At 40.1% G+C, this 13,370-nt stretch overlaps 1 protein-coding gene and 1 pseudogene across 1 annotated transcript in view; one reads left to right on the top strand and one right to left on the bottom strand.

Moving 5' to 3' along the window:
- The window catches only part of WDR70 (WD repeat domain 70), a 228,920-nt gene that overhangs the window by 174,032 nt on the left and 41,518 nt on the right, over positions 1-13,370 (bottom strand). The window contains exon 7 of the mRNA XM_045848124.1: positions 8,083-8,216. Coding sequence (XP_045704080.1) covers positions 8,083-8,216 — 134 coding nt within the window. The remainder of the gene's footprint in view (positions 1-8,082; positions 8,217-13,370) is intronic.
- LOC123824910 lies at positions 9,753-11,660 on the top strand (annotated as a pseudogene).

Genomic DNA, 13,370 nt, shown 5'->3' with positions numbered 1-13,370 from the left:
AGTCCGTGAGGAAACACAGAGGGAAAAGAAGAGAAGACCCGCAGGCCGGATCAGAGAAAAGGCGGCACTGGTTCTCACGAAACGGGACAAAGGAAGACTTTAGAAACTAGAGATCAGCAAATCTAATATTGCTGCTGGGCAAAAGTTCAAAACAAATTATTAGGCAAACTTCAAAATACCAAAAATGGAAGATGCGTCGCAGAGGCTGGGCAACAACAAAAGAAAAGCGCTTTTTAAGACTCTGATTTCCATAACGGCAGATCAAGAAAGCATTTAACATCGGTCTTTTGAAGGTGCCCAGGGGAGTGAGAGCAAGGCCAAACACACCGCAGCACCCACAGTGCTTCGGGGAAATTCACCAGAGGCACCCCAACCCACGACACCCGGCCTCAGGCTCACCCCTGTACTCAGGACTTCTACCTTCCCCGCGGAATGGCTATGGGGTCCCCTGGGTGTGAGCGCCTCGCTGACACCCACTTATTCACCACAATGCTGTCTCCTGGATATCCGCCAGGTTCTGACAGCTGCTATTGCAGGTGAGGAGATGGTCTGGAAACGGCCTCCTGTGCCTTTATATTTTCAAGACAGTCAACAAATTTCCGCAAGTCTTTCTGGCAGATGATACAGGAAAAATGTAGATGGATGTGACAAAAAATTACGGAAGAATTTAGCTTGGTTATAAGTATGAATGGATTCTCATATGTGAGAATAGCTTAATCAAAAAGTTGTTTAAAAGATCAATGCAAAACAAAGAAAGGCTTCTAACAGCATATCAAAGCCTGATTTCACCGTATTCAACAGTTACCAACTGAAGGAGAACTTATTCCACATTTATCAAATTTTCAATTAGCAAAAAACAAGGACTGATCACTAATATGTTGGATGTCAGAATCAAAAACTGGAAAAATGAGCTAACAAAATAATGACAACGAAACTGAACAAAAAATGTGGGTGCCTATATTACACCTTTCGTCTTATTTAAAAAATTAATGTAACAACAATTTAATATTATATAATACAGACAGGCACACAGAGATAAATCCTAAGAGATCATCTGCCGGCTACAAAGCCTAAAATACTTACTCTCAGACCCTTTTCAGAAAAACTCTGCCAACCCCTGATTTTGACCAGTAGGTCTTTCCTCAAGAATATGCTCTATCTTTGAATTTGAGTACAAAAGTCAAAGACATGAAGTAAACATTCTGTATGTTACATTTAAATGGGAACAGTGCCACAGATTTACAAGGCTGAAACTGCATTACATGTGTACTGGGGCTAAACAAATACATATATGGACGGGTGATGGGATTCGGTTTTCTCACCAGTGGAAAGGTGAAGGTTCTGAGGAGGAAGAACAGGACAGGCTAGAATGAAACAGTGTGTCCTGGATTGGAGTCATACACACTAGTATGAATGCCTATTCAGTTTAAAATAGATGCAAAAGGATACAGAAGCAGTTCTAGGTACAGTGCACAGGCAGGTGTGGTACACATGCACGTGCAACACTTCAGCACTGCTGTCTGAGGTCTGAGAGTTGTGACAGCCCAAGAGCAAGAAGTGCACTGACATAACTCAGTGAATTCAGCATGGGCTGCAAACCAAACTGTCGTAGGTTCGATTCCCAGTCAGGCCACATACCTGGGATGCAGGCCACGGCCCCCAGCAACCGCACATTGATGTTTCTCTCTCTTTTTCCCTCCCTTCCCTCTCTAAAAATAAATAAATAAAATCTTTAAAAATATAAATAAAAATATTTTTTAAAAAAAGAGAAGCTCATCGAGAACTTAGCTCTTGTTTTCTGATGCCCTTCTCCTAGGAAATATGACTGATTCTAGGACTGGGGCAGGAGAAAACATAAGATGAGTCTAGAGCATCTTAGAGTACCCAAAAAGTAAGGAAGCACTGAAAAAAATATAAAGAAAAATTAAAAAGAGGCATGTCAAAAGAAAGGAACGTAAGAGCCAAACTGAAATAGTTCCCAATGGTCAAAACTGAAACAATCTGAGACAAAATACCCGTATTTTGCCGTGTATAGTGAGCACTTTGTACCCCAAGGCTTTGAGGGAAAAACAAGAATGCGCATTATTCACGGGTAGTGCCTAAAATACCTTGTATCTGTCCTTGTGTTTGGTAATTGTTCCATACAATTTCTGGTACCAGAATATGTTCAAAACTAAATGCTAAAATTCCTTTATAATACAAAAAGCAAGTATAACTATAAATAAGTAAATAATAGGATTACAAAATAAAAACAAAAGATGTTTTATTTTGCTGAAAGTTTGGGCCAAAAATGTGGGTGTGTATTATACATGGCAAAATGCAGTAACACGGTATTGGCTTACAACCTAAGGAATAAAATAAACAGCCAGTAGAAGATACTGGTAAAAAACAAAATGATAGATAGATAGATAGATAGATAGATAGATATAGAAAAGAGACAATTCTTCCTTACAGAAGAATTCTAAGTAGTTTATGTAAATACCACTTTCTCCTGGAAGTAAAGCTTATTTTCCCCACTCTCCCAAGTGTGAGCAGCATTCGTTAACACATGGGAAGGGGAGGACAAAGAAACTTCTCAGCAGAGAAGCCTTAAATGCCTGATAGCACATGCTGGTGACGTGTGATGAGCAGGGCACTTCACCTCTTTCACGTTCAGGCTCAAAACCCACAGCCCCAGTCTAACCATGAGAAAAATATCAGAGAAAAAAAACATCAAGGCACATTCTACAAACCAGCTGACTAGGACAACTCAAAAATGTCAAAGTCATGAGAAACTATCATGAAGACTAAATGGAATGTGGTATCTTGGAAGGAATATTAGTTTTTTAAAAAAAAGGAAAAAGAAAGGGAAAAAAAAAGTGGTGTGGCTCAGTTGGTTGGGCTTTGTTCTGAAAAGCAAAAGGTCACCGGTTCCATTCCTGATCAGGGCACAGGCCTGGGTTGCAGGTTCGGTCCCCGGTCGGGGCACGTACGAGAGGCAACCAATTGATGTTTCTCTGTCACAGCACTACTTCTCTCCCTCCCTCCCTTCCCTGCACTCTAAAAATAAATAAATAACATCCTTTTTTAAAAAGTGAAATCCAAATTAAGTTTACTTAATAGTAATGCACCAACATCGGTGTACCTGTCACAAATGGACCGTGATGATATAAAGTGTTAATAAACTAAAGGAGAAACTGTGTCAGGGGTGTACCTCAATTCTGAACTATCATCGAAGCTTCCCATAAGTTAAGAAATATTCTGAAATTAAAAGTTTACTGAGATTTTGAAATGGAAATATCGATATGATCTTGTCATTTAGATACACGTGCATGCCCACATATCTACCTATATTTTCCTCCTCTGTCTACCGGGAAGGTCAAGAACTCTAATACCCCAATGCCAATGAGTGTGTGTAACATCCAGATCTAGCCTCCAAATACCATTTCCACTTAAAAAAAAAAAAAAAACAGAAAAAAACATGTCTCCATGGGACACAGTGACTCCAGGACTTGGACAGGAATGCACCAGGAAGCCTCCCTCATGTTGTGCCAGAAAATAAGTTGAAGCTTTTCAGGACTAATGAGGTCGTGTCAAAACTACCCAGCAATCAGAGGCTCCCACTGGCCTAATTGGGGACAATTTGAACATCTAAAAGAATAATGACTGCAATTGACTGAAACACATGAACATTTTTAAATCACAAATACTGATACTCAAAAAAGAAAAAGAAAAAAAAAAGAAAAAAGCCATCACCACCCAATAACAGCAACTCATTTATCACCACTAACCCCTAAGCTGAAAATGGGCAATTAAAAGGAAAAAACTAAGCATTCATTCTGCTACTCTAGTACAAACTGTATTTCAGGATAACAAATCATATTAGTTAATGAGGGAAAGTTCTTTTAGAAAAATGCCAGCAAACACACACAGATGAAATAATAGAATTAGAAAACCACCAACTGGCAATCCTCACTGAAATCATTGATTTATGTACAAATAATCAATAGATACTAAACTTATTAAGTGAAGGGATGGCAAGAATCTGGATATTTACTTTGTACCAAAGTATCTCCCCACAAAGCATCTTGCCTATCTCAAGTATATCATATCGACTGTACGATGGAGGAATCAGATGTCACCCACTTAATTCCAAAATCAACCTTAATTCCTAGTCACTAGTGGTGGCAACAACTAGACAAGACATGCCACCTGACGTGACGAAATGTGGATGATGGTCAAGCCGTTGCATCTTGTACAGGCAGTTCCAGAGATAAAGAAACAGTTACATGACGCCATGAGGAAGCAACTGGAAAGCCAGGGGGAAGAAGCTTATAGAGCACAGCCGGACCTGTGTGTGTTTAACCCAAGTCACGGGGAAGATGCAGCAGGGAGGCGGCACTGTTCTGGAGTGAAAGATGTGCAAGAGAGGCACAAAATAGACGCAATGTACATTACGGGGTTAGATCCGTGCTTGACAAATCCGCGCTGCAACACATTTTAAGGGCAAGTCGGGAAATTTAAACAGGGAATGGTTATTGGAATATTAAGGAACTCTAGACTTGTTAGGAGCAATAAGGAAACTATGTTTATATAGGAAAATGTCTGCATTTTTGTTTTTATTATTTTTTAAAACTTTCCATTGACTCTATTGGGGCGGCATTGGTTCATAAAATTACACAGGTTTCAAGTGCACAGTTCTACAATAACACACGTCTGTCTGTGTGTTACACTGTGTATGCGCCGCCCACAGGCCAGTCTCTCCCCACCACCACATATCCCCCCATCCCCTCCCTTCCCTCCGGTAATGGCCGTGCTGCTGTCCGTGTCTGTGAGTTTGCAGGGAGGAGTCTGCTTAATCTTTTCACCTACTTCACCCAGATCCTCAATTCCCCTCCCCTCTGACATCTGTCACTCTGTTCTCTGTATCTAATGGTCTGTTTCTATTTTGTGTTTATTTATTTTTGTTCATTAGATTCCACATATGAGTGAAATCCAACAGTACTTGTCTTTCTCTGACCGGCTTATTTCACTTAGCATAATGCTCTCCAGGTCCATCCATGCTGTTGCAAAAGGTAAGAGTTCCTTCTTTTTTACAGCTGAGTAGTATTCCACTGGGTAAATGTACCACAGTTTTTTCTCCACTCATCAACTCACTGACACTTCGGCTGCTTCCAAATCAAGCCTATTGCAAGTAGTGCTGCAATGAACACAGGGGTGCATATTTTTTTTTGAGTCAGTGTTTCAGGTACCTTTAGACACATTCCCAGAAGTGGACTCGCTGCGTCATAGGCATTCCATTTTTAATATTTTGAGGAAACTCCATACTGTTTTCTGCAGTGGCTGCACCAGTCTGCATTCCCACCAACAGTGCATGATGGATCCCTTTCCTCCCCATCCTCTCCAGCACTTGTGTGTTGATTTATTGATGGTAGCCATTCTCACAGGTGTGAGGTGGTACCTCATTGTGGTTTCAGTTTTCATTTCTCTAATGATTAGTGACATTGAGCATTTTTTCATATATTTATTGGCCATCTGTACGTCCTCTTTGGAGAAGTGTCTATTTAGGTCCTTTGCCTATTCTTTAATTGGATTTTTTGTTTTTTCAGTGTTGAGTTGTACAAGTTCTTTATAAATGTTGGATATTAACCCCTTAGGAGATATATCATCGGCAAGTATGTTCTCTCATTCAGGTGGGCTGTCTTTTCATTTTGTTGATGGTTTCCTTTACTGTGCAAAGAGTTTTTAATTTGACTGTAGTCCTCTTTGTTTATTTATTTACTTTTTGTTTCCCTTGCCCAAGGAGACATATCAGAAAAAATACTGCTAGGAGAAATATCCAAGATTTTACTGCCTATGTTTTCTTCTAGGCTTTTTATGGTTTTGAGTCTTACATATAAGTCATTAATACATTTTGAGTTTATTCTTGGTATGGTGTAAGCTAGTGATCTAGTTTCATTTTTTTTTGTACATAACTGTCCAATTATAAAAATGTCTTTTATTTTTGAAAGATATAAACTGGAGCATTTCAAAGTAAAAGTTATGTCTGTCTTTACTTTTAAATACTTCAAAAATTACAAAATGAGTGAAGCAAATACAGAAAAATGTTTATAACTATTAAATCAAGGTAAAGGGCTGATGGCTGTTAAACTATCCCTCTGTTTTTCTCTCTGTTTGAAATTTTTCCCAGTAAAAAGTGGATTACAGATATAGACAGACATGTTGATCAGAAAACCATTGGCATAAAAAGTGGTCACATTATTTGGAGGTTAGAGGCAAATATGGCAAAGTTAAACAGTTCTCATGGTTTAAAAGAGTAACATTCACATAATGTTTACAGTGTCAGAGTTTACATTACTTTTACATGAATTGTCAGAATTCTTTCTTCCCAGCTAATATTTGATAGCTCACTATTATATACAAGATGCAACAATTATAGAAGAAAAATAAGCTCATTCTTGGGCTTTTCTGCATTTTCAATTATGAGCATGAAGGGATGGCATAGTTTAGTAATAGGGCACTGGCTTGAGACTCATGAGATGTGGTCTATTCAGAGAGGACCATTACCTCTGTCAGGGCTGACAGCAGGGGGCAGTCCTGAGCAAGTCAGCGGACAAGTGTAAAGGGGAAGGCGAGCCCAGTCCCCATGTGAATCAAGACACCATCCCGTGGGGAAAGGGATTAACAGCAGAGTTTCTGTGCATTTTTTTAAAGGTCAACATACTAACTCGAGATAACACACTATTATTTTAAATCATGAGAGCTATTTTAAATCTAGACATCATTGGAGATACTAGTTTTTTTCCATTTTGTTTTTCCATTTCCAATTGATTATAGATCTGCTCTGTTCATTTAGGGAATTCTCAAGTCTTTTGTAGAGCGCTTAAGACTTATGACTTCAAAATTTACAAGTCCGTATGATTTGTTAGAAAACTGACCAGAGCCACTTAAGTCAAAATGGTTATTTTGATGGATAACTGCAGCTGCCAGAGAAACCTGAAGTGTCAGACCCAGTTCTGATCTATAATACACAGAGACACTTATCATCTAAGCATTTATTAGCAAGTAGGCAAAAACATTCATATGACCTGTTGTTCTGGCTTCAGAAAAATCTCCACTCTCTAGCCACTGAGATGCCCCAACTACCACTTTCATAAGTAATGGGTGCAAACACCCAACAGTCTAGAGACAGACACTTTCTCCATATCGTTGACGGACTCTGGAGTTAACAGGTGGATATTAAGTTTAACAAAAATATCATCCTGCCCTGGCTGGCGTGGCTCAGTGGATTGAGTGTAGGCCTGCGAACCAAAGCGTCACCGGTTCAATTCTCAGTCAGGGCACATGCTTAGGTTGCAGGCCAGGTCCCCAGTAGAGGGAGTGTGAGGGGCAGCCACACATTGATGTTTCTCTCCCCCTCTCTCTAAAATTAAATAAATAAAAAATTTTTTAAAAAAACAATCATCCTTAACAGTTCAGATTAAAAAGCAAAACTAGATTCTTAAACCCCACTCATGCAAGAGTAGAAAAGTGGGTTTAAGTAATTTCAGCTAATCCATTTATCTTCACCATCTCTAAATGTCCTCAATAAGAGCCCATTTCCAACGTACATTATGCAAGTTAACTAGACTCCAGCTTGACCAATAAAAATCCATATTTTTTTTGTATCCAGTATGCTAAAAGATGAAATATGGTCAAAAGTAGGAATAAGGGGATGGCTTGTGATAGCAACAGGTTAAGCGTTTTCTGGTACAAATCTAGCTGACCACACCCACACAACACAGCACCCATGAGCACCTGGATGCCTCTTGGCATATGTTGTACACACACATAAGATTACCCAGCAGTTATGGGATGTTTCACACTAAATTAGACAAGGTAGCAATTTCTAAATAGAAGTATATTTCTAAAAACAACAAAAGACAGAAAATGTCTTCAAACGTAGGTTGATGAAACTAAATGAAAAAAAATTAAGATGCATTTTACTTTCATTTGGATAATAAAGGTCTATATTTTGGTTCAAACCATTATCGGTGGAATTCAGACGACAAGAGCACTCCCTCTGCCTTCCAATGTGAAGGCGTCACAGTGAACGACACATACCATTCACAGGGCTGCAGGGACCGGAATGCCTTAAAAGAAGCGTCCATTCCAGCAAAATCCCAAAACTTGACATCATAGTCATATCCTCCAGTCACCAAGCGGGCACCTGAGGGGTCCAGACCCAAAGCAGAAACCTGGTTAAAAAAAACAAAAAGTCATTGGAGAAGAGCGACTTCAAGTTCATTACAACCCCCGTCTCCTTCCGCTCCCCCATCTCCTGTCTTACGGGCACTGGAAGTGCAGACCAGCGACTGTTCTGCTTCTGGACAGCGAGAGGGCACAGCACCTTCTGCACTGTTTGACTTTGGCATCGTGAGTATAATTTCTTTTCAAATAACAGAAATAGTTTAATGTCTCTAATCACTAGTTTTGTCCCAGCTTATAGACCATGTGCCCAGAACAGCTTTCATTGCAACTCCACATGACAAACGAAGCTGCCTTAGTATATCAGTAGAAATCTCACAAACAATTCAGCTCTCTCGGTAAACAATTCTGAGGAAAACTTTCAAGGTAGTTTACCACCAAATAAATGAAGAACACATGAACCTAAAATTACCAGAGTAAGTAATGCCAATGGGCACTTTAAGAAACCTACTTAACAAGCCCTGGCTAGCGTAGCTCAGTGGATTGAGCGCAGGCTGCGAACCAAAGCTTCGCAGGTTTGATTCCCAGTCAGGGCACATGCCTGGGTTGCAGGCCACAGCCCCCAGCAACTGAATATTGACGTGTCTCTCTCTCTCTCTTCCTCCCTCCCTTCCCTCTCTAAAAATAAATAAATAAAAATCTTTTAAAAAATAATTTTAAAAATTTACTTAACAAAGTCGGACAAATAAGAAATTATCTTGTGCATATGGCATAGTCACATTAAACAATTATTTTTTATCAAATTTACCTAACAGTAATGACAGCTCATAAGATGTTTAATTAATTTTGCTCTCACATTTGAACATTTTTATTTTGTATCTCATTACAATTTATCATTTTAAAAAGAATTGACTATTACTAACTACTCATTAGTTCCTACCCCTAAGTTATTAAAATAAAGCCCAGAACTTAAATCCCCCCCTCAAATAGCACTTATATTGGTTCCATAAAACATTTGCTTCTGCTGTGAACTTTCCTCGGTCCAATCCACGTGTGATGTCCAGTGAGGAAGTCACTGCCCGTGGGCGACACTGAGCATTCTGCCCAAGCAGGAGGTCCCTGGACCTGCGCCCTCTCAGGAGGGAGGAGCTGCAGTAGGAACATTTACCGTGCGCACCGTGTACGTGCGAGGCAGCGAGAGGATCGAAGTTTCATATAAAGGAAGCTACTCCACACCAGTTCTAATACATTCACTTGAAATATAATTAAATGCAACAGAAGTGCCGCAACTTACACCAGATATTGACAAAATAATGGACATCCATCAACTGCTGCTGCAAACACTGATTTCAGAAAACAGTTGGCCCTTGAACAGCAGTTTCGAACTATGTGGATCCACTTACACATATTTTTTTCATCTTGTAAACAGACAACATAAACTTACAGTATCAATAAATACAGTACAGTACTGTAAATGTGTTTTCTCTTCCCTATAATTTTCTTAATGACATTTCCTTTGGTCTAGTTTACTTCACTGTAATACAGTATATAATACATATAACATACAAAGTATGTGTTAATTGACTATGTTATCTGTAAGGCTTCTGGCCAGCACTAGGCTATTAGCAGTTAAGTTTTTCAGTCAAAAGTTATAAACGTGCCCTGACTACTGTGGCTCAGTTGCTCAGGTGTCATCCCACAAAGCAAAAGGTTGCTGGTTCAATTCCCAGTCAGGGCACCTGCCTAGGTTTTGAGTTCGGTCCTTGGACAGGACACATTAGAGAGGCAACCAATAAATGTTTCTCTCCCTCTTTTTCTCCCTCCCTTCCCCCCTCTCTAAAATCTCTTTTTTAAAGAAGTTATACATGAGCCCTGGCTGGTATGGCTCAGTATATTGAGCACTGGCCTGCGAACCAAAGGGTTACCCATTCAATTCCCAGTCAGGGCACGTGCCTGCGTTGCCAGCCAGGTCCCCAGTTGGGGCCACATGAGAGGCAAACACACACTGATGTTTCTCTCTCTCTCTCTCTTTCTCCCTCCCTTCCCCTCTGTCTAAAAATAAATAAATAAAATCTTTTTAAAAAAAGTTATACATGAGTTTTGACTGTGTAGGCTAAGCACCCTAATCCCACATTGTTCAAGGGTCAATTGTGTAAGAAAACTATATATAAATTAATAACTTGTTTATATTAGATATGTACTCTAAATATGTTTTAAAAAGCATACATATGAAAACTAAGTCACTTTTATGCCCAAATAACATGTCTTGAAACTTAAAACAATCAAAATAAAAATAAACAGTAGCTTTAAAGTCCAAGAAGGAACTTCTGCTCCCACCAACTCCAAACTCACCTGCCTCCACGCCCACTCTAGCCTTCCCTCCTGCTCAAACGGAAGAGGCGTCCCTCCAATGTCCGCCTCAACTCAGTGCAACCTGAAACTGCACAGCCACTTGTGGCTGGTCGATCCGTGCCCGTCAGCCCTCAGGAGGAAGTGCCAGTCCCCCCCTATGACCACCGTGGGAGCCACATGGGCGGGCGGAGGCCTGGAGTCGGGGTAGGAGGAGTGATGGGGAGCTGCAGGCCTCCTCATCGCGTCCTCCTGGGGAGGAGGGGAGGCTCGTTCCGAGCCTGCAGCGTCCAGCTTCCTGGAGTCATCTGGAGTTCAGTGTCAACTGGGAGGAACATGCACAAAAGGAAAACCTGGGAAGAAGCTGCTCTTCACCGAAAACATGTTCTCTTTGTCTAAGTTGTAAGTTCTTTGGTTGAGAAACAGAATTTCCATTACGTTATTATATTAACAAAAAGACAAGCGGATGTGATTCATGATGCAGAACCAATGCGGAGCCTAAAAACCAAGAAAGTTGGGAGTGGGTTCCTTGGGAAGAACTGTCTCCACCAGACCGGGATTGCTGGGAGCTACACTGTTTAAAGGAACGAGGCTATGACCCATCACAAAGCAAACACTTGTTAGGTGAAGAGGGGAATACCGTACAACTTACACCTGGAGCAGCAGAAAACAGCAGTACTTTAACGTACGTAAGTCTAGCATCCAACAAGTTATGGAGGCTATCTTGGCCCATAATACTGAGGATACGCTAATACACACAGATAAACATTTGTGAACAATAATAGTCTGTTGACTTTCTTAGAGACAATTTTCCAGTGTTGATATACTGTTCACATTTATCTAGAAAAATGAAAGTGAAGAAGTAGTGTTTGGAACTATACCAGTATCCAACAATTCCTATTTCGTGTAATAAACAAAGATCAGTAACATCGAACCACACTACGGGATCTCGCTCACTGGAAATGTTCGGTTGACTATCACACAGTAAAACACAGTTGACCACAGCAAGTACATTCACCGAACAGATACATTTCTTCAACGTCAAGGAGGGAGAGGGAGAGCAGAGCTGCTGCAGGTCCAGAGACGTGACAAACGACGATGACTCGGCTGAGAGAGAGCCCGGCATCATTCGGACACTGATGTGAACACACTAACTGCAGAAATGGGTACAGGACAATTGAAGGAATGTGCACACTCATGGGATTAGATGATATTAAATAATTATTGTAAAAAGTTAGATGTAATAAAGGTGCTCCGACTATGAGAAAGAAGGGAGAGAAGGAGGAAGAGAGACAGACTAACCTCCTCTCTCAAAGACTCATACTGAAATATTCAGAGGTAAAATGATATGAAGTCTGGAATTCACTTTTCTAGAATCCCACAGGGTCAATGCATGGAGGTGCAGGCAGTGGAGGTTTACTAGAAAGGCAAAGTATATGGGGAACAAGACTGGCCTTACACACATCATTGTTAGGGCTCAGAGACAAGTAATATGGGATCTGTTTCAGTACTCTCCTTACTGTGAGTGGGTAAGTATTCTTACAACTACTAGTGGGGGAAAAACACATAAGAGAGTCACTTTCCTAACAGCTGATATATTTCCTGGAAACTGAAATACATGCAGGGCAAAGGCACAACTACAAAAAAAAGGAGTTAACCTAACAGTACAATTAGAAGCACTAATTGATTTTCAATGTGTAAAATAACTTTCATTACTTTTAAATATTTCTTTAAAATATAAAATTTGCCCTGGTCAGTGTGGCTCAGTTGGTTGGAGCACCGTCCCATGGACCAAAGGGTGACGGGTTTTTTATATTTTGTTTTGTTGTGTTTTTATCCTCCTCCAAGGACACGTTTTTCCTTGTCTTTGGAGAGGGAAGAAGAGGAAGAGAGAGACATCGACGTGACAGAGAAGCATTAGCTGTCACCTCCCATGCACACCCGGACTGAGGACGGTACACACCAGAGATCACACCCACGACCTAGGCATGTGCCTTTTGGCAAAAGAACCCACAGCCTTTTGGTTATGGGACAACACTCCGACCCACTGAGCCACACCAGCCGGGGCCCAAGAATCAACGGGTTTGGTTCCTGGTCAATTCCCGGTTGACCCCGGGTCGGTCCCCGGTGGAAAAGGCACCTGATCAATGTTTCTCTTACACACTGATGTCTGGCTCTGGCTCTGTCTCTCTCTCCTTCTCTCCCCCTCCCACCCTTCCTCTCTCTCTAAAAGCAATGAAAAAAATGTCCTCAGGTGAGGATAAAGCAAACAAATTAAAAGATAAAGTTTGATTTGCAAAATAGAAATATTTAAATAAAACATATAAAACACACGAACAATCTCTCAGTTATAAAAACTGAACTAAAAGGAAAGCTTCCTTTTCAGTACTATCAGTCTACAATTATTGTCCTTACACCTAAAAACATGAGCATCGGTGAAATATTATCGCAATTTCAGAATACAAATACCAGAAGTCTAACATAATAAAATATAATACCAACAACTACATGGAAATAACTCCTTAAGGCAATAATAGTTCTCAGACACTTTGGTTTCAAGACAGTTTACCCTCTTAAAGTCCACTGAAGACCCCAAACAGCATTTGTTTATGTGAGCTATATGTATCAACATGTATCGTGGTAGAAATTAAAAATAAGGCATTTAAAAATATTTAGTGTTCATAGTAGAAATTAAAAATCAGGCATTTAAAAATATTCATTTAAAATAACATTTTAAGTAAATATTTTTGTATAAATCATATTTTCAAAAGCAAAACATTTAGGCAGAATGTTAGTGTTAACATCTTTGTCTATTAGAATTCTATTGTTTGTGTCATTTCTAGGTCTATTTCTAT

The sequence above is a fragment of the Phyllostomus hastatus genome, unplaced genomic scaffold, assembly GCF_019186645.2.
Source record: "Phyllostomus hastatus isolate PE091 unplaced genomic scaffold, TTU_PhHast_1.1 phas_contig_58, whole genome shotgun sequence".
Classification (NCBI taxonomy): domain Eukaryota; kingdom Metazoa; phylum Chordata; class Mammalia; order Chiroptera; family Phyllostomidae; genus Phyllostomus; species Phyllostomus hastatus.
This window is presented reverse-complemented; position numbering and strand designations above follow the sequence as displayed.